This window comes from Ictalurus furcatus, chromosome 8 (genome assembly GCF_023375685.1).
Source record: "Ictalurus furcatus strain D&B chromosome 8, Billie_1.0, whole genome shotgun sequence".
Taxonomy (NCBI): domain Eukaryota; kingdom Metazoa; phylum Chordata; class Actinopteri; order Siluriformes; family Ictaluridae; genus Ictalurus; species Ictalurus furcatus.
The window spans coordinates 22,784,043-22,805,069 of NC_071262.1; the positions used below are offsets into that span (position 1 = coordinate 22,784,043).

Consider the following 21,027-nt stretch of genomic DNA (forward strand, 5'->3'; position numbering starts at 1 on the left):
ACTGGATTCCGGTAATGATGAACTTTCTAGAACAGCGGCTCAGGGTTATATTAACGCGCTCGTTCTACAGTAACGCGTTATCGTTTCTATAGCAACAGCTCGTTCACAGAGACTTGTAAAGCAGAAGATCGTTGATATGGTGAAGTTTCCCATTAGGAGATGTTTAGTGAACGTTTATGGAAGGAGTCTCCAGTGTCAGCGCTTTGTAACAGTCCGAGGTAACGCTATAGCTTTTATCCACGTGATTTTTTTTTTTTAATCGTGTGCTCGAGATCCTGTTCTCTCTTCCTGTCTCTCATGTTCATCGAGCGATGTGACGTGAGGGTAATCTATTACAGGTCTCTTTTAGGATGTCTGCGTGAGCATTAAGATGATAATAACGATGACGAATGATCCGTCTAGTGGCCGTATCACATTAGAGTCGCCTCTAATCACGTAACATGTCGTCCTGAGACCTTTTGAGATTTATGACCTGCTCGCCGAGCTCGTTTCTCCTCGCCACCGTTTGTTTTCACCATCAAGCCGATTTCAACGCATTTATTTTGTATACAGTCTGACTTTCATTGTTGAGAAATGTGATGTCAGGTTTTGCCACTATAACGCTTTTCATTCCACTTCAATTGACTGCCATTATTTACAGCATTAGTTAACACAAACAAATCATGAACTTAACAAAGTAATTCATTGATGTTCGGTGAACTATCAATGTTTTGCAACGTGCTGTGATGAAATGTTTTGCTAATGTATGTGGAGTTATTTAAGTAATTGATTGAGATGATAGTCAAAGCAGGAATTAGTACCTACTTATTATGTTACTTTGTTAAGGTTACTTATGGATTTACAGTATACTGTATACTTTTTTTTTTCATTATTAAAAGCCCATCTCAAAGTGTTTTATTCCCTCGTATACTAGAAATTTGCTAAATATTTAACTTTGTATTAATTAATGAACAATACGTTATACATTCTATCCATTTATAGTCACATGTATAATGTTGTGGAATGTCTGTGAAACGAGTTAGGCCCTGTTGTCACTTATGTTATGGCAGCTATAAAAACAGTCGTTCCCTCACCAGCCTCTCTTTTATGTCACTCTCTTGAAGTTATTAAAACCACAAAGCATAAACTGTAAGCGCTGAACACTGACACTGGAGATGTTCAATAAAAACCTAATAAAATGTTAATTCATGTTAGTTACCGGAACCCTGATGTAAAGCATGACTATAATTGTTTAGCATTCTGACGGTTTTATCCAGTCCGTAATGGGACGAATGATACATTTCTGAATTGTATTCGAAATTCCAGGTGTTCAGTCAGGTGTAGCATGTGTGACTGTGAAGCTCCAATATAAAGTCAGTTTCCTCAAACATTAATCCAGCCCTACACCCGACACCTACTGTGTGAACACCGGTCCTTGTCTTTGCGCTCTTTCTACTTTCCTAGCAAATCTCTGCTGTTTTCTGCTCCCAGTGAGACACTAAACAGCTGTTTAATCTTCTCTAAATGTGAAAGCTCCACAAACCAGATTAAAGAGGAGACGGGGGAAAGGGGGCAGCCCCAGAGAGAGACGCAGAGTGCATCCGGTAATGGCTGGCTCATGTTACACTAGATTAAGTCTCATCTCTGAAACAGCTCCTCTCCAGGGTGACGTATCGAACTGTGTGTGAGCACTGAAGGCATTTTCGAGTGAATGTAGTTCAGCTGATGGTTTTGTGGAAAAAATAAAAAAACGTGGTTAGTGGACGACGGAGGTTAGCGGATAATATCAAACAGACGTTTAATCCTCTAAACAACAAGCGCATTTCTATTCAAATCACATTCTGAGACTTTTTTTTTATGAACTCCTGTTGAATGAATGTTGCCTTGAAATTGTAGAATCTCTAAGTGTCCTTCAGTTGTCTCTCTAGGGGGTTTGTAGAACCCTATGTAGAATCCTACAACAGAGTGTTTCTCTATAAGAAATGGGTCCCTGTTGAACCTTTTCAGGAGACTAAGAACAATTGATTATCCAATAAACCTTTAAAAATGCACCAGGACAGTTTAGCTTAAGGTTGTAGGAATTAAAAAGATAATGGTGACCAATAATTTGAAGTTTGTGCCACACAATAACCCAGTTAATACATTAGAAAAAAAGGTTGCTTAATGGTTCATTGGATAATTAATGGTTCTTAGTTTCCAGATAAGCACTGGAGCCCTTTCTGATAGGAAAACCCAAATGTTTGGATGAGCGGAAAATTTGTACACAAAGTAGATTTGTGCCATAAAATCCACAGATGATTTCATCTTATCTGTTCTAAAAAAATATTCTTACTTATGTTTAAATAAAATTATTCTGAGTGCTAAAATACACACATTATTGTGCTTTTCTACATCCTAAAAGCCAAAAACGAAGTTGTGTTGTGTCCTGACTGCAGGTATCACAGATATCGAAGAGGTGTCACAGTTCCTGAAGGAAGGAATCATCATGAAGGACTTCAGCCATCCAAATGTGCTGTCTCTGCTGGGAATCTGCCTTCCCAGTGAAGGCTCTCCTCTGGTGGTGCTGCCTTACATGAAGCACGGAGATCTGCGCAACTTCATCCGAGACGAGAGTCACGTACGTTCGGCCAGGCTGTCAGCGTTCACACAGCGTAGCCATCTCAGCCATCTATCACAGTCCTGTTCTGTGACTAAAATCTCTTTCCAGGTTGTGGTGTTTGTTTCCCAGTGAAAGGTTATTGTTGTTTTTTTTCCCTCAGCAGAACCCCACGGTGAAGGATCTCATGGGCTTCGGCTTGCAGGTTGCTAAAGGCATGGAGTATCTCGCCAGCAAGAAGTTTGTACACCGAGATCTCGCAGCCAGGAACTGCATGTAATTATAAACTATAACATTAATATTGTATCGCAATGCATTATTTACTCGCCTCCGAGTCCAGCATCAGCTTGGCTTATTCAAATAAATAAATAAATAAATAAATAAATATAGAAGGCATGTAGCAAGGGAAAAAGATTGTGAAAAAAATATGAGCTGTGTGGAAACATTTCAGTTTGTATGAAGGATATTAGACTAGCGATTTGGGTTTGAACCCCCCTGAAATATTTACCAGTTCCAAATGCTTATCAGTGGTTGGTTAACATAACACACACATGCCGTACACTGCAGCTGATGTTACATACCATTTATGAACATCATTATAGTGTAATTATTTCACAAATATTTTATTTCTATATATAATGTAATTTCGCAGTAACTGCGCTATACTGAGGTTCATAAAAGGTCAAACTTCCCCAAACATGAAATTGAAACGCTTAGTCCCTTAGTTTTATTGGCCACTGGCTATTAAGGCTGTTAAGCTATTAAGAAGCAGGATTAAACAATCATAAACATGTATTTTCCCCCCTGTTTCGTTTCAAGACAAAACAAAACAGGAGAAACAGAAGTGTAGATCTGGTTTTATAAGATACTATCATCGTTCTCCTTTATTACCAGGATCTTATTTTAATCATTGTCAGAGCAACTGTCACACAGGTATTTTATGGCGATGTTATTATGGTAGCTCGTGCCTTAAATGATTAAATAACACGTCTGTGCCCTCGCTGTGTCTACTGTCTGGCATCCACCCAAAATACGATTGTGTCTGGCTTATCAATTTAACGATACAGATCATGTGATGATTTTACTAAGTACATTCACTTACATTTAGAAACTCTGTAGATTACAATCATATCATTTAGCTGAGAGTTATACCACAGTTTGTATAGTGTTTTTATATAACGTACTCTGCTTTGCGTGTGTTCTGTCCTGTAGGCTGGATGAGAGTTACACAGTGAAGGTGGCTGACTTTGGCCTGGCCAGAGACGTGTACGATAAGGAATACTACAGCGTGCACAACAAGAGCGGAGTCAAGCTGCCTGTGAAATGGATGGCTTTAGAAAGCCTGCAGACTCACAAGTTCACCACCAAGTCTGATGTCGTGAGTGATTTACTCATATATCTATACACATTTAATCACTGACAGTGATTGTGTACATTCACTTGTAAAAATTGCCCTGAGATCAACAGCCAGTACCAGGTGATACACAATATTTCACCTGAGCATTACACCCATATGTGCTTGGTGAACATCTCATTTCAGATGTATTCCCTCTTTGCTGTTATAATGCACTCCACTCTTCTGGGAAGGATTTCCACTAGATTTTGGGGCGTCGCTGTGGGGATTTGTGTTTATTCAAGCCCTACAAGAGCATTGGTTGAGGTCAATCAATCAGGTCAACCTGATGTTGGGTGAGGAGGCTCCAGTTCCAGTTCATCCCAAAGATATTCATTGGAATATCCCAAACACTTCATGGAGCTCGCTTTGTGCACAGGGGCATCGTCATGCTGGAATAGGTTCGGGCCTCTTAGTTCCAGTGAAGCATACAAAGCATACAAATTCTATACAATTGTTTGCTTCCAACTTTGTAGCAACAGTTTTTTGAAGAACCGCATATGGGTGTGATGGGCAGGGCATACTTTTGGCCGTATATAGTGTATGTGATGAAAGCCTAGTGTACATACGTTGAGACACGAAGAAATGACGGCGATCTGGACATATTCTCAATTAATCATCAAAGCAAAGCAAACTTTGAAGTAGAATTACCTTTACCACCCCAAAGTTGATTCTTTTCCGATAATAGCATGTTAACAAGTTTAAATTTATTTAAGAAGGACATTCATTTAGAATTACATTTAATAAAACAATTTTAGTTCCTTTTCTCACTGGCCTCTCTTTCTTTCTCTCTCTCTCTCGTTAATAGGACAAAAAAAAAAGACCCGCAATGTGTCATGTTACTGAGAAACCGCAAAGCGTGAACTCCTCTGTCCTGAAGACGTTCCATGGAGACTCCTTCCATACATTAAACGTTGAATAAACGTCTCCTCACAGAAAACCTCACCATATCGATCATAACACGTATTGTTAACATCTGTTTATGCGGATCATCCACTGTACAAGTCCCTGTAAATGACCTGTTACTATAGAAACGATAACACGTTAGACTGAGCGCTGTTGTAGAAAATTATTCAGCACCTTCTGACCAATCAGAATGGAGAATTCACACAGCAAAATCACCAGTGTTGATTTAACACCCACAGTGTTGAATTCACACCCTACAGTGTTTATATAAGTCCATTGGACTCATATAAATACTCTGGGTGTTAATTCAACACTAGGGATTTTATTGTGCAGCAGCACCGTGGTATAAGACAAATAATAACAATGTATGACGGTTTGCGCTTATTTACTTTTACAAAACAATATAGTAATAATTGAAATGACGATGTTATGAAGTCTTACAGACAGAGAAGAATGCGAAATGATAAACAATGAAGAAGTGAGAAGCAGCAGTGTAGCTGAACTGACGAGCAAAGCTACTCTTCACTGACTCTGTTCACTGATTATGTACACTTCATTCACTTTTATCTGGCATATCCATCTATGAGTCAGCGAACAAGCCGTATAGTGGGTTGGGCATTAAAATATAATCCTCAAAAGGTTTGGGAATTAAATTTATTGAGTGCACCTGGATTTCAATCGCAAACACGAATACACGAACGTAAAGCTTATTAATTACAGTTTACCTAGCTTCGGCTGTTTACACAGAACTTAATATTTCCCCCAGATCTTAAACTGTACTTACACGTGTACATGCATGTCAGCTATTGCGATGTCATGTCATGAATCATACACTGGTGTCTAAGCAGTGTGTAGCTTTGGGAAAAAGAAAAGAAAAAACACAGGATGTGATTTGTACTGACTTATGACTTATATCTCTTGGTACCATGTTGGTGTCTATGCTACCTTCTGTAGCGACCAATCAGACGCTCTCCAGAACACATTTGTCCCGTCCCTTGCCTAAACAAACTGGGCTGGATAGACAAATTGCTCTACAGTAGCGGCTAGTTCAAATCAAACGTTTGTGCAGCTTCCTGTATGTTATTCCCCTTCCAGACAATCCAGTTGTGTTGATGATGGCTGAATGTGTGCGCTCATTTCCCCTCCTAAATCTTCATCTTGGCTCAAACATGTAGAGACCATGATTGAGTCTGTGATGATGCCTATGCTGTGACATGCAGTTTAATATACAGCATATGTGTGTGTGTATGACATGGCAAGTAAACTTTTGGACGTATCAGAGCATGTTAGTTTGTGTATGTAGTCATGTAGTCATGATGCAGTTATATTTTCCAAAAAAAACAGCAGTCTGTTCCCCCCTTCTCCTGGCACTACACTAATGCTAATTCTCATTTCCATGGAGAAGAGGTAAAGACCTGCTGTGGGCTGCTAACAAACAAGCCACGCCACAGAAATAATCCGAAACACAGTATCTGTGCTGTTATTTAGCCGCTTTGCTAAGCCAGAGTCGAGTTGGGGTTCAGTTCGGAGAAAGGTTTGGCGCGTCTCGAACGCTATTTGCTGTTGAAAATCACTCGAGAAATCAGTCACGCTCCCTCCCTGGTTTCCTGTTTCAAAAGGAAACGCATCAACGTCCAACATCGGATCACAGCACTCAAACCGTTTTGTGCCTTGAATGATGATTTGTGTAATGTTTTGAACAAACACTGATGATTCGAATCGCAGCTTTACTTTGTTCCTCTGCTTTATTCTTCGTAGTGGTCATTTGGGGTGCTGCTATGGGAACTGATGACCCGAGGAGCCCCGCCCTACTCCGACGTCAACTCCTTTGACATCACGGTTTTCCTCCTGCAAGGACGAAGACTGCTGCAGCCGGAGTTCTGCCCTGATGCCCTGTGAGCACGCACGCACATGCACACACACACACACACACACACACACACACACACTCCAGAGGGAGGAAAGCATGCCTCGGTGCTCTCATTAGCTCTATACGAGAGCGCAAAAACAAAGAGGCTTTGTTGAACGCCTTTTGAGTCAGTGACCTGGTAGCAACTCATCAGAAGCCTCAGCCAACTCAGCTCCACATGACTACCGGAGCTTATCTCGCGCACCCTACACAGTTCTGAGCGGTCTCTCTCTCTCTCTCTCACACACACACACACACACCCACACACACACACAGTACGACTCCCACAGCAGGCACCACTGGCTCTGTGAGTAACAGATACACTCATGCTCAGCACCCCGTAGATACGAGCAGACTTGATCAGCACCTTTCCATATAATAACACTGTCTCATATATGAACAAACATCTCCTCCCATCTGGAGCTGCAGAATGATCTAATCCAGTCAAGCAGAAACATAGTCCACCTCCTCCTCGTCCTCGTCCTCCTCGTCCTTGTCCTCCTCCTCCTCGTCTAGCTCTACTCAGCAGATTAATGCTGCACAAAGCAACAATAAGTGAATTGTTTGCACAAAACAAACAACCTGTTTAGTACGTTTTAGCGCTAGAACAATAGCGCTACTCCCCTCGAACGTTGAATCCTGGGTTGTGATTGGTCAGAAGGTGTTGATTTATTTTCTATAACAGCAGCTCTGACTGTAGCGCAGCTGCAAATCACAGGGTTATATTCCTGGACGTTTATTTAACATTTATGGAAGGAGTCTCCAGTGTCAGGGCTTTTTTAACACTTAGAGGATTTTATGCGTTGTCGTTTCTCGTTTTGTGTGTGTGTGTGTGTGTGTGTGTGTGTGCTACTTTAAAGAGAGGGAAAGAAAGAGAGGCTGGTGAGGAAATGACTGTTTATTGCTGCTATAATGGAAGAGAGAAGAGGAACTAACTTGTCTCATGGACATTCCACAACATTAAATGTGACTATAAATGGATAAAAAGTACATGTCGTTCTTTACTAAATAAAAAAAGTAATCTTTCGGATATAACTGTTGTATGAAACACTTCGGGACGTGCTGTTAACCGCAACTAAGCTTAGCGTCCAGCTTCACAACATCACCGTGTTGTTGTTTTATATATATTAATATAACAGCACAACGCGGAGTGTTTTATTCCCTCCGTATACACTTAACGGGAATTTGTAATGTGGTCGTAAAATATAAGAGCCTGCTACTATATTATACATGGAGGATATAATATCGATATTCAGATGTTCCATTACGCCTTTCTGAGAGATCGTGGATATCGTGATATCTTTGTACACGTTTTTATTTATATATATATATATATATATATATATATATATATATATATATATATATATATATATACATTTAATTACAAACTGACCGGAAAACGTTTTTAATTTTTTACTTATCTTTAAATTTTGAGATTTATCTTCTTTTTTTTTTTTCCTTTTCAGTGTTCAAGCGCACCTATTATGGTTTTGAAACGTGCCTAATTTTGTTTTAAATCCCTCATACAATAGATTTACATGCATCCGAGGTCAAAAAACACGTTAATGTGCTCATCATTTAAACTGCAGCATTACCTATTTCCACTAGTGTCCTTTCTAAATGATTCATTCTAAACTCCTCCTTTCAGAGAGCATACTCTGCTCTGATTGGTCAGATGTCTCAGTCTGTTGTGATTGGTCTACCGCTGTCGAAAAGGAAACGCCCACTACCATAACGAGTTTCAGCTCCGTCTGACGGCGGGCAGCCGATGAAGACCAGAGGCGGGGTTTTTTTGTTACAAACCTACGTAGATTAGTACAGGAAGTAAAGTCTGGAATCACTACCGTCTCGTTTCAGCTGTTCAGAATCGGTTCCTTCTTTTATGAGTCAATAACTCCGTTTGTCGTGCGCTTTGAACTTTGCAGACTTTTTTACATTCTCAAACATCTCGATAACACACTAAATGAAAGGTAATACCTGAAAAAACATAATAGGTGCACTTTAAATATTTTTGAAATAAAAATGATGTTTTGTTTAGTTTTATGCAACACTACTTTACTGCTGATATTTTGTGAGCAGCGTACATATTGTGATACGTGATATCATCTAACCATACAAACGAGTTTATGAATCGTGATATATGTTTGTCATATCGCCCAACCCTGCTATACAGAACATGGTTTATGTTTACGATACGCTCAGAATGGAATGTGAAACGTCCGTCCTCTCTTCTTCCTCTCAGCTACAACGTGATGATTGAGTGCTGGCACCCCAAACCCGAGCGGCGCCCCACCTTCTCCGAGCTCGTCTCGCGCATCTCAGCCATCTTCTCCAGCTTCAGCGGAGAGCACTACATCCTCCTGAACACCACCTACGTCAACATCGACAAGATGACGCCCTACCCTTCTCTCATCTCGTCCCAGAGCCAGCTGGATCGGGACTGCTGCACCTGAGAGCGGAGATGAAATACACACACACACACACACACACACACACAGGAGGAGGAGGAGGAGGAAGGGAGGTAGAAAAGCTTTCCAGGACCTCTATAAAGGGAGGAATCTGATTGTCTTTATCACTGTAGATAGAGTAGATCTCTCTGCACCAGGAGGAGGTTTCATCTCTCAGAGCCGCTGATATGAACTCGATTCGAGAGACTGACAGACGCAGAGCAGCTCTCAAGACGTCGTCTCTCACGCAGAAGAGCCGGCAGACGCTATTCAAAACTGTGAACAGGAGTCCAAGAACATCTGCACACTACTCGCAGGGTTTTTTTATCAACTCCACTGGTTCCGAATGAAACATTTGAAGTGAAGCATTGATGTGATGTACACTGTGCATTGCTGATCCAGGATCAGTTCTTGTCTATATATACTGTATATATTTATATAAATATATATATTGCTGAACAGAATGGATTCTGGATGGATCCAGCGTCCGACTGACCTGAGAACAGCAGGACGGGACTCTCTCAGCAGAACACTGGATGTGAAATGACACGTGATGAATCTGTAAATGGAAAAGTATTGTTGTTTTTATTTAGGGATGCATCAATAACATTACTGGTATCAAGTATCGTATGATTCTGATATCAGGTATGATACCAAGCAGCAGCGTCTTCCACCAATACAAGAAACCTGATAAGAGATAAATAAAATGTTCCATGACCTCCCTGACTGATTAACAATAAGTAGGCTGCTCTTTTTTTTTCTTTTTTTTTAAATCAATTTCAATATCGGCGAGTCGTAGAAAACGTCGTACTCGTAGTAGCTCTGAAAAAAATGGTATCGATGCAGACCTAGTTGTATTTCCTTTCTTTCCACCTGTACAAATATTCACACACTATGGAATATATAAGCTTATACAACTCTCACCAAACACAATCTCATTTGTTAAAGAAATCCTGATGATTTTTTTCACAATTTTTTTTAAAGTCAGCGTGAAATGTTCTCAGTGACGTATGAATGTAAGTTAGAGTTCCACTGAGCGGTGTAAATAGTGTCCGTTTCTCGTGTCTGACCTGCTGTGTGATTATTGTATGTGTATGTATATATATATCCATCCATCCATTTTCTATACCGCTTATCCTACAGGGTCGCGGGGAACCTGGAGTTTATCCCAGGGAGCATCAGGCACAAGGTGGGGTACACCCTGGATGGGGAGTCTATCCATCACAGGGCACAATCACACACACACATTCATTTATATATGACTTAATACAGATTTCTGTATTGTATCATAAAGGACTTTTATTGATTGGTGTAAAATGTTCTATACTGTATATTGTACCAGGCATGACTCTCACTCGCTGTGGTCGCCCTGTATGAATAAGGTACAGAAAATATCTTGTTTTTTCCTCGTGACTTTGTTAAATAAAGTTCCATCATCAGCGTGTCTGTGCAGAATCAATACTGAATAATAAGTACTCCTCGTGGATTCTTCTAGTGAAAGTGACCTTTTAGCCTCTCTAGTACAAATGTTTCATTGTTCCCCATGCATTCTATCATCGTCTCTCTCGGCTGACTGTGAACTTTTATTTACCCTTGGTGGACTTGACCTTCGACCCTCTGTCGTCTAGACAGGTGCTTCAGTTTCCTTTTAAGATTTCCCACCGACACAGAAAGCTGATGTTCCTCTCTGTCACATGAAAATATGCCGTAGCTCTCAATACAGCGATCATCAGGAAGGGTCTGCTCTTGTCAGAAACATCCGTATCATGTGACCTGATCTATTAGAATACTGAAGTAAGCATCAGTTGCACGACGTCTCCTCTGTTATTCAACACTGATTCATAAAGAGAGAAAAGTACTGAAGGACGACGTCATGAGACGAGAATCACTCAGCAGCTTAATAAATCTGTGAAACAGCTCGGGCTCTGGGCCATACACACGTCATCGATCGGCAGCTCGGGCAAAAACAATAACCGTACTCTCCTCAGAGATGAGAAAGTTTGCCCAGCCTCAGGTCAAAGATTTACATCAACGAGACATTGTGTGTTGGGTTACACAGCTGTTTCTTCACGATCACTAATCATTTGTAAAAAAAAAAAAAAAAAAAAAAAAGGTCAAATAATACCTATTAAGATATTCATATCTGCCAGTGTTGGGCCCTTGAGCAAGGCCGTTAACCCTCTCTGCTCCAGGGATGCTGTATCATGGCTGACCCTGCGCTCTGACCCCAGCTTCCTGACAGGCTGAGGTATGCGAAGAAAAGGATTTCACTGTGCTCTAATGTATATGTGACCAATAAAGACTCATTATCATTATCATTAATAGTGAATAATAAAAACAAGATATCACTTCAAAACTTTAACACCCCCCCCCCCACCCCCCCCTATTAAAGTGATATTTAGAGAGGGTTACTTTGTTTTTTAGTTAAATCTGATGTCTTCAGGCAGGATACACACACACATTCATTTCTTTATTGTGTTGTGTAGATCAATTGTGAAGTAAACATGCATGTTCCTTTATTCATCATGAAATAATGGGGGGTGCAAACTTTTCTGTGCACACACTGCCTCCTTGTGGATATTAATAATAATAATAATAATAATAATAATAATAATAACATCAACAACAACAACAACAACAATAATAATAATAATAATAATAATCACTTTTAGTAAATATAGTAGCAACGTCAAATACTTTCATATTACATTTTCCCAATAGTGTTTAATGGTAGAATTGTATTAATTGTTAATCAATCACTATTAAATAAATTAAAACGCTATTAAATAAATAACTTTTTCCGGGTCAATTAAATATGTTGATCAAACATACGGCAGCGCCATCTTGTGGCGAACTGCAGCAAAGACACATTAACCACAGCACAGCACTGTAGCTCTAAAATTAATATTGTTATTTGTTTAATTGTGTTTATTAGTTAATTATTTATATTTACTATTTAACTGCGTGTATTAGTGTAAGTATTAGTGATTGTGTACGTGCCGAGCGAGAGCCACTCCTCATCTGCCTCTGGACCCTATGTCCTGTCCTGATGTCCATGAAGTTGTCCACAATCAAATCTGAACAGCCTCTGCAGGACTGCACCAGGTATTTGTGCAACGCTGCTGTAGAACACTCTGGCTTTCATCCAGCTGATATCATACCATCAGTCCAAGAGCTCATGAAGCAGTGAACGATCTCCTCAGATCTGGCCATGGAGGATATAGGTCTGGTAGTAGAATAAAGAACTAAAACAGAAAGAGAGAGAAGATGGGAACTCCTTTTCGCCCCTCCCTGATACTGTATGCTCACTGAATATACAGAATATACTACTTTCTGAGTACTGAGTGCTGGAATGACTCGTCATTTCATCTGGACCTAAAGGTACAGGACACAATCTACCATCCTAGTGCTCAGGAAAATCACATTTCATTAATAAACACACAAAAAATTCAAATAGAACTGACATATGGTGTAATAAACGACATGGTGGTGTGAAGAAGCATGACTGAAGATGATTATTTATATCTTCATGGGGCAGTGGTGGCTTGGCGGTTAAGGCTCTGGGTTTGAAGGTCGGGGGTTCAAGCCTCTGCGCTGCCAAGCTGCCACTGTTGGGCCCTTGAGCAAGGCCCTTAACCCTCTCTGCTCCAGGGGTGCTGTATCATGGCTGACCCTGCGCTCTGACCCCAACTTACTGACATGCTGGGGTATGCGAAGAAAAGAATTTCACTGTGCATATGTATATGTGACCAATAAAGACTCATTATCATTATCTTATATGACAGTTTACCTACAATTATGGTTTCTATTTTATTAATGAATAGTATATTGTTCTCACTTATAAGTAATAGTGGATATAAATAATCATTCCCTCACCATTCTCTCTCTCTCTCTCTCTCTCTCTCTCTCTCTCTCTCTCTCTCTCTGTCTCTTTCTCTCTGTGTTGAAGCTGATAAGACAAAAAGGTTGTGGTCCAATTTTAATCGCACCATGTTAAAAATGAAACGTGTTAAATGTTAAAAATGAAATGCATCCTGCAGCAAGAAAGACCATCCAAAGCAACTCAATCAACAATCCACATAAAAAGAAAAGAGCTTGAAAAGAAATTTCACACACATCATCACAACAGATGAATATTGCATTCAGAAACACTTTTGAAATGATATTTTCTTGATTTTGTTTCACTGTTAATATCTTAACAAACAAACAAACAAAAAAATCTCAGAGTGCATGTTATTAGTGATAATGAAGGAAGTAGAGATGGCACCAATCTGATACCCTGGATTGGTATCAGAAAAAATTTAATAAATTAATTAATACATCTCACAGTTTAATAGATTTTAAAGAAAAACTTTATTGGATTTTTTTTTATTGATATTGGGTAAAACTTATTATCAAGTATCGTGCCATTTCTAGAAAGAACATCTCTGTAACAAACACACTAAATATATGTTTGTTGTAAATCTTTGACCTGAGGGTGTGCAAACTTTTGTACTTGACTGTACATCACGTCTCCGAGGAGAGTACGGTTATTGGTTTTGCCCGTGCTGGCGAGATCAATGACGTGTGTATGGCCCGGAGCCCGAGCTGTTTCACAGATTTATTAAGCTGCTGAGTGATTCTCGTCTCATCACATCACCCTTCAGTACTTTCTCTCTTTATGAATCAGTGTTGAATAACAGAGGAGACGTCGCCAAAATGAAACTGATGTTTCTTTCAATACTGAGGTCAGGTCAAGTGATAGGGACATTTCCGACAAGAGTAGACCCTTGAAAATACACACCTTTTTTTCCCATACAACTAAATTTAAACTTGACATGAAAGAGAGAAGAGAGATATCATGGAGGGGAACATCAGCTTTTTGTGTTGGCAGGGAATTTGTCCATCATGAGGGGAAACTGAAGCACCTGTCTAGACAGCAGTGGGTCAATTTCCAAGTCCACCAAGGGCAAATAAATGGTCACAGTCAGCCAAGGCAGACGATAGGAGAACGGATGGGGAACAATGAAACATTTGTTCTAGTACGGTTAAAGAAGTCACTTTCACGAGGAGTCACTTTATTCTTCAAAACTGATTCACAAAGACAAAACAGAATCTGTACTTTCATTGATACAGAGTGACCACAGCGAGCCATGGTGAGAGTTGTGCTTCTGAGCAGAGAAACAGCAGCCTGGTACAATAAACAGTGAAGAACATTTTACACTGCATCAAGTTCTTGGTCCAGGAAGTTTACAGTCCAGTCTCACATATGTCAGTGTTTAAACGAATTTATTTTTATCATCAGGAATTTTTACGCTTTTGTTTTCATTTGCTGTATTTTTTCTTCTTCTTGTGCCTGTAATTGTCACCAGAAAGCTACAACTAAACCTTTTTTTTTTTAATGAAGGAAGCATCAGAAGCTCCATATCATCAAATTGTGTCCTTGCTTTCAATGATAATCGACAGTTCTGATCAAATTTGCACATACTGCGTCTACAATATGGCTTGTCTTTGTATTGTTGTATATTTAAAGAACAATAGTTCATGCTGAAGCTAGCTAGTAACTCTATTTGCACCAAGAAAGTGCACCATTGCACCATACAGTGTTAATTTAAAAAACGTAATCGATTATTAATCATTTATTACATTGTCGACATTGTATTTAAATTACAGACTAATTACACTGTCTTAAAAGTAATTACATTACACATTGAGAATTACTTATTAAAATCCGAATCAACCTTGACCATATGGAAATATCCATTTCGCAAAACAGCCACTCATTTCTGCTGACATCCTTGAACTTGAGCGACTTCACAACTACACGCAAACCCACATGCATGCATGCTAGCCTACAGTTAACGGATTTAAATGGGCTGTAAAAATATCAAACTAATTTTATCTTTAGATGATCAGTTTATATTTTTAAATTCAGTATTGTTTTATACAGAATTGTTGAAAGCCTATACAGTATGTAATGCAAGTACGTCATAAGTAACACTAATTGTCATATCACAGCAAACCAGTGACTACATTTCCCATCCTGCACTGTGGCCTACAAACATGGCCACCATGGACCGCAATTCCCAGAACACTCATTCATTCTAATCACGCCTGCAAACAATCTCACACACAATCACACCACAGTTTAAAAGGACTTTTGAGGCATTCACTCTTTGTGACATATTGTTATCACCTTGTTATAACAAGATCTTGTTTCTCATTCATGATTCATGCCTTGCCTTGTTTATGCCTGTTTGCAGATCACCTGACCCATTGCCTGTTTTTGACCACGCTATTGTCTCATGATTTGGATTTGTCTGCCTGCCTCTCTTTATTAAAAGCTCTTATCTGCACTTGCATCCGTCCTAACCTCCATTATTTCCAAAACGTGACACTAATTAAATTAAAAATGAAGAGTAATCCCTTACTTTACTTTTTTAGGGGGAAAAATATTTAATTACAATAATGCATTACTTAGTAATGTGTCAACCCAACACTGATTGCTTATTGTTCTCTGTGTAGATATCATTCCTGCTGCTTTCAGGTTGTCCTGCAATTCTTTTCAAGTGACTGGTGGCTTCTCTCTTACCTTCCTTATCTTCAATCTGTATCTGAATGTATTGTGAACTCTTATGTGGCTCACCTGTCCAGGACAATTAGTTGTCATTCCATAAACTTTCCACCTGTATATTCTATTCTATTCTATTCTATTCTATTATACAGTATTATTATATTATACAGTATTAACTAGTTATACTGTGTAATATAGTGTATATAATGATGGGATGTTTAAGGTATTCTCTATGGATCTGTAGTTTTTTCCATTCGAGTCATGTTTAATAACGTAGTCTATTTGTATGTATATCAAGAACTTTTTATTAATTCATTTTTATGCAACATTTGCATGCAGATATTTTTAATACAGTATCCGAATACTTTTCCTCCTATCAGTTTAAATTGTTTGTGCATACCGCTCATACTGTTGTGTTCACATTTGTCAAAATGTAGTGTGCGTGTAAATTTGAATTGGATACAGCATATGCACTGGACGTATTAAATAATAAAATACAAAAGCGTCTTAATGCTTATTTCCCCCTCTCTGTATAATAATATACTGCACTAAAAGAATTTAAGACCGCACAGCACTGCCATTTACAATGTAATATTTTATTGGTCAAGAGATGTTTCTGGAATACTCGAGAGATAATTTGAACAGATATGATTCTGACGTGGAAGAAAACAAAACCTTGTTTGTTTTTTTTAATCACATGTTTAATTCATGTATTATCTGAATTCACCCTAAAACTACTGCAGACAATAAAAAAGAAAATCGGTTATGACTTTTCAAAAGATCTCGCCTTTCTACTGGTCTAAACCACACGTGTATATGGAATGGAGGAGCCATGTCATTGACACATCTGTACAAGGCACTATTCATTTAATAATCACAGGAGCAAAGAACAGCATTGTATGAGACGATGTATGCGTCACTGTAGGCGTAGAGCATTCTGTCCCGTGGGTTGTAATTTAGAGACTGGATATTGGTCTGCATTTTCTTGATGCGGATCTTCAGGTCATAGCGCTCCTCACTTGTCTCTGTGTCGAATGAGTAGAAGATTTCCTCTGTCTGTTGGTCCAGGAAGCGTGTGGCGTAAAGCACTCCGCATGCCATGAAAGTGTTAGTGGCAGTGCGCTTGTGCAGTGATGTCCGCCACGTTCGGCCTAAAGATGGAGGACTTCCTTCTATCACCTCGCTAAGGATCACGTTGCCAAAATTGTCCTGTGCCGTGTAGACGACCCAGACACCAGATTCATCTGTGGCGAAATCCAAGTCTGTGTAGATGTACGTGGCGTCCAAGTGGCCGAAAGGAAACTTGTTATTGACACCGGAGTTTTGTGGAAGTGGTGTATTAGTGACGGAGCGGTCAGAAATGTTAAAGCGACAAACAGAGGGTGTATTATAGCAGCCGTAGTATAGCGCGTCTCCATACTGCACCACGTTAGGGCCCATGATGGTGTTTGTGGTGGGGTTTGAGGAAGCGATGACGGTGTCTACATGACCCGCGCCTACCAGTAAAGTGCTCAAACTGCTGTAATGCCGCACATAGTTGGCGTAAACATTGCTGCTGGTCAGAGCCACCAGCCAGTACATGTCCTCCTTTCCTGGAGCAGGTTTTGGGTCTTTTCCCCAGGCACCGTAATAGTACGAGGTTCCATACTGGGTGACGGCGTAAGTTCTAGGGCCAGTCACATTAACCAGCTGGCCTTTTGGACAGTCTACACACATACACACACAAAAAAGAAGAGATTTAGAGATCACATATGCTATATAAAAACACACACAAATAGACAAATGGTAAAATAAAAAAACAGATAGGGTTAAGGAAAAACAACCCCGGAACAGATAGTGTTAGGAGCCTTTCTCATCGCAGAGCACCATGCACACACACATACTCACATCAAATGGCAGTTTATCATCACTAATCCACCTACTGGCATGATTTTAGGAGGGAAACCAGAGAACCCAGAGGAAACCCACACGGACTTATGACCAGTGCGTTGATAGTTAAGTACTTTATTTGTGCAAACGTGTCCATTTCAATTGAAAGTTAAATGCCAAAGTGGCAGTCCATCGCACAATACTGTGCACACACACATACTCAAATGTACAGGCATGTTTTTGGAAGGTAGGAGGAAACCGGAGAACCCAGAGGAAACTCACACAGACTCTATTGATGGTTAAGTTCTTAATTTTTGATGATAGGTCCATTTGCTATAGTGTTAAATGATAAAGTGTACGTACATGGTTGAGGAGTGGGAGGCTGAGGAGTGGCCTGAAGTTCATGCTGACACTCAGTCAACTCTCTCGTCAGGCGCTGATTTTCTCGCTGTTTGCTCACGACATGCAAAAGATCGAAGGCCTCGAGCTCTTGCATGCCTTCTGTCATGTTTTGCAGCTTCAGAACAGATAGATAAAACAACAATCATTCACTTGGCCATCCACTTGTTTAATTATTCATTCAGCAGACGCTTTTTTCCAAAGTGACTTACATTTGAGTGAGCATACAACACAAGCCGGTTGGAGTTAATGGCTTTCCAATCACTAACACCCCCAACTCAATCAATTACTAAGACACATGAGGCATGTTAAAATACATTTTACACAAGGTCTGGCTAAATTGAATAGCATCATGAATGGACAGGTTTATTGCAGCAAACGCCAAAGACTAGTGTTGTTATGTGTCAAGAAGTTAGAGCACTTTCAGGTGAAAGTTCTTTTCCTGTAATAACTTCATCGATGATGGCTTGATGCCTCATTAAGCACTTGCTTCAACAATGGATCCAGTTTTACTGGGATATTTCAGGTAGTTTATCCTCTGACCTTGTACAAACATAAATAAATCTCAAAGCCCCATTCACTGCCCATTTAAAGAAATTTGGTTGTCTAGAAGCACAATAGATTTTAATCCTATAGACATGATTACATCAGTGACCTATAAAAGCAAAACAGCATGGACTTCTGCAATCAGAACCCCTTTAAACTTAAGATAAAAATGAACCCCGATTTTATCTTAGCAATGGGAGGTTTGAGGTGTGTTAAAACATGTGTGTGTGTGATTATAGAACAGGTCATGTGATTATCAGGTGATAAATATTGTATCAGGGGATTCTAGGAAACAGAGTTTCAGGTGTGACTGCTAAGTAGTGAACAATATTCAGTATGGTAAATAATGTAGTTGATTGGTAGATTTATTTTATAGTGTCTGATTACTAAACAAGTTAGAATGTAATAATACATGCAAAGTAATCAAAGCTGAACTGCAATAGAGTTTAATGTAACCCATTTAAACAATACAGGGTTTCTTTTTCTCTATGGTGCGGCTCTCAAAAAAGTTAGAGCCATAAAAAAAAATATCATGGCTCCCCTCAATACGGATTTATCTTTTTTTTAATAGGCACATTATTTAAATGTGTAGAAAAATATTTTGGCTGTTTACTTGCCACTTAATTTTTTAACCTTAGAACCCATTGTTATTAAATTGGTCATGGACTCCATTTGACATTATATATAGGCATAAAAACTTCCACACTGAGAACCATGTCTCCATGGTTTTCTTCTTTAGATTGGCAACGAAGTAAAATTGTAATGTGGCTAATTGTAATGGAGTGGTGCATAAAGCTACCATTTGAGCATTGGGCAAACTATAAACTCCATGAAGAAGTGGTGTGTGATGTGGTGCAGTACGTCACCTTGGTTGCCGTGCTCTCACTGAGCCACTTGTGCGAGTTGATGGTTTTCTTCAGTTTACCCATGAGCTCTCGGATCTCAGCGAGCTCGAGCTCAACGATTCGCAAGGAAACAGCTCCGTACAGATCACCATCGTCCTCATTCTCCAACACAGACACACTCTCCTCCAGCTGCTCCAGCCGCCGCTGCACTCCCAGCATCAACACATCCACCTCCATTAACTGAGAGAGAGAGACAGAGAGAGAAAGAGAGAGAGAGAGAGAGAGAGAGAGAGAGAGAGAGAGAGAGAGAAGGGATAGCAACAAAACATCAAAGTAATTAAGAAACTACATACATTAATACTAAGAGGTAAACAAACTTGTATCATAAAAGTTCCACATAAATAATTTTTTAATTGTAATCACTGGCAAATTACTGTGGTGTAATAGGAATAAAACATCATCATCAGAACATTCTGTTATTGGAAAATATTTAATTTTGGTGTGTTAACAGTAACTCACACATGTGTTTTATCACACCACCCCATCACTGATCATTTTTTTACATAACAGCGTGAGACAGAGAGTTTTCTTCCTTACCTGTCAACTTCAGAAACTGAATATTCAGTGTTTCTTAAGTCACACACCTGTGTTGAAGTGATGCTCCTGTTGCATTGGTTAGCTGCACTATGGATGGAGTCGAGTTTCTCCATTGGGAAAGGACGCTGCAAGTCCTTCAGCTCACACACACAGTCCTTCCCGCTCACACACTGGCAGAAAAAAACATCACATTATGACGTGTCCAAATGACAAACTGCACAAGAAAAATCATACACTACATTTATTTTGAATATTTTTTAATCTGATTATTTAGATAACAATCTGATACCTTAACATGAAAATACATGCTCGGGAGGCATAAGTGTGAGGCATACAGTAAAGATGTGTTCTACTTACCTGAGAGAAAAGGGTGAGGAAAAATGTAGCCGTCCATACTGACAATGGAGACGACTTCATGTTTGCTTAAGAAGATGAGCAGAATGAAAATGCTGTTGATTTATATCAGGAAAACAAGTACAGAGGCTGTCTTATAGCCAATCACCCCCTCCCCTTACAAAATCAAGGTTTGGTAATAGAAATGTACATTTCTGCTGACTAGTGTAGCATAAATGCACAAACTGGGGAAGTGAGAGATGGAAATTTCTGATTTTGCTGAAGTTTTCAGATGAGCAATGGAGTACAGGAGGATGTGGGACATCCAAGGTTTTGGGGTTTGTATACCCAAGCACGATCACATTATGTCTAAACCACAACACCATGAACAGCATTTATCTGAATAAATATCAGATTTTTGCTTTCATGCCCACAAACATGATATAAAAAAAAATTCTACATCAGCAGCTCTGACAGTAGTACAGCTGTAAATCACAGGTTTATATTAATGTGGTAAATGGTCTGCACTTATATAGCACTTTTATTAAAGGCACTTTACACTGTGTCTCATTCACCCATTCACACACACACACTCACACACCAATGGTAGCAGAGCTGCCATGCAAGGCGCTAACTTGACATCAGGAGCAAC

At 39.5% G+C, this 21,027-nt stretch overlaps 2 protein-coding genes across 2 annotated transcripts in view; one reads left to right on the forward strand and one right to left on the reverse strand.

The window, feature by feature from the left end:
• The window catches only part of met (MET proto-oncogene, receptor tyrosine kinase), a 63,497-nt gene extending 52,822 nt beyond the window's left edge, over positions 1 to 10,675 (forward strand). The window contains exons 17-21 of the mRNA XM_053631542.1: positions 2,415 to 2,596; positions 2,742 to 2,851; positions 3,788 to 3,953; positions 6,633 to 6,769; positions 9,029 to 10,675. Of these exons, the coding sequence (XP_053487517.1) occupies positions 2,415 to 2,596; positions 2,742 to 2,851; positions 3,788 to 3,953; positions 6,633 to 6,769; positions 9,029 to 9,239 (806 nt within the window). The 3' untranslated portion in view covers positions 9,240 to 10,675. The remainder of the gene's footprint in view (positions 1 to 2,414; positions 2,597 to 2,741; positions 2,852 to 3,787; positions 3,954 to 6,632; positions 6,770 to 9,028) is intronic.
• A 5,785-nt stretch (positions 10,676 to 16,460) lies between these two features.
• On the reverse strand, positions 16,461 to 20,489 carry LOC128611249 (olfactomedin-4-like). The gene is made up of 5 exons (XM_053630628.1): positions 20,400 to 20,489; positions 20,090 to 20,212; positions 19,467 to 19,685; positions 18,019 to 18,172; positions 16,461 to 17,492 (listed from the first exon to the last, which is right to left on the reverse strand). The coding sequence occupies exons 1-5, from the start codon at positions 20,457 to 20,459 to the stop codon at positions 16,654 to 16,656; spliced, it is 1,395 nt and encodes a 464-aa protein (XP_053486603.1). The 5' UTR covers positions 20,460 to 20,489; the 3' UTR covers positions 16,461 to 16,653.
• Positions 20,490 to 21,027: the final 538 nt, after the last annotated feature.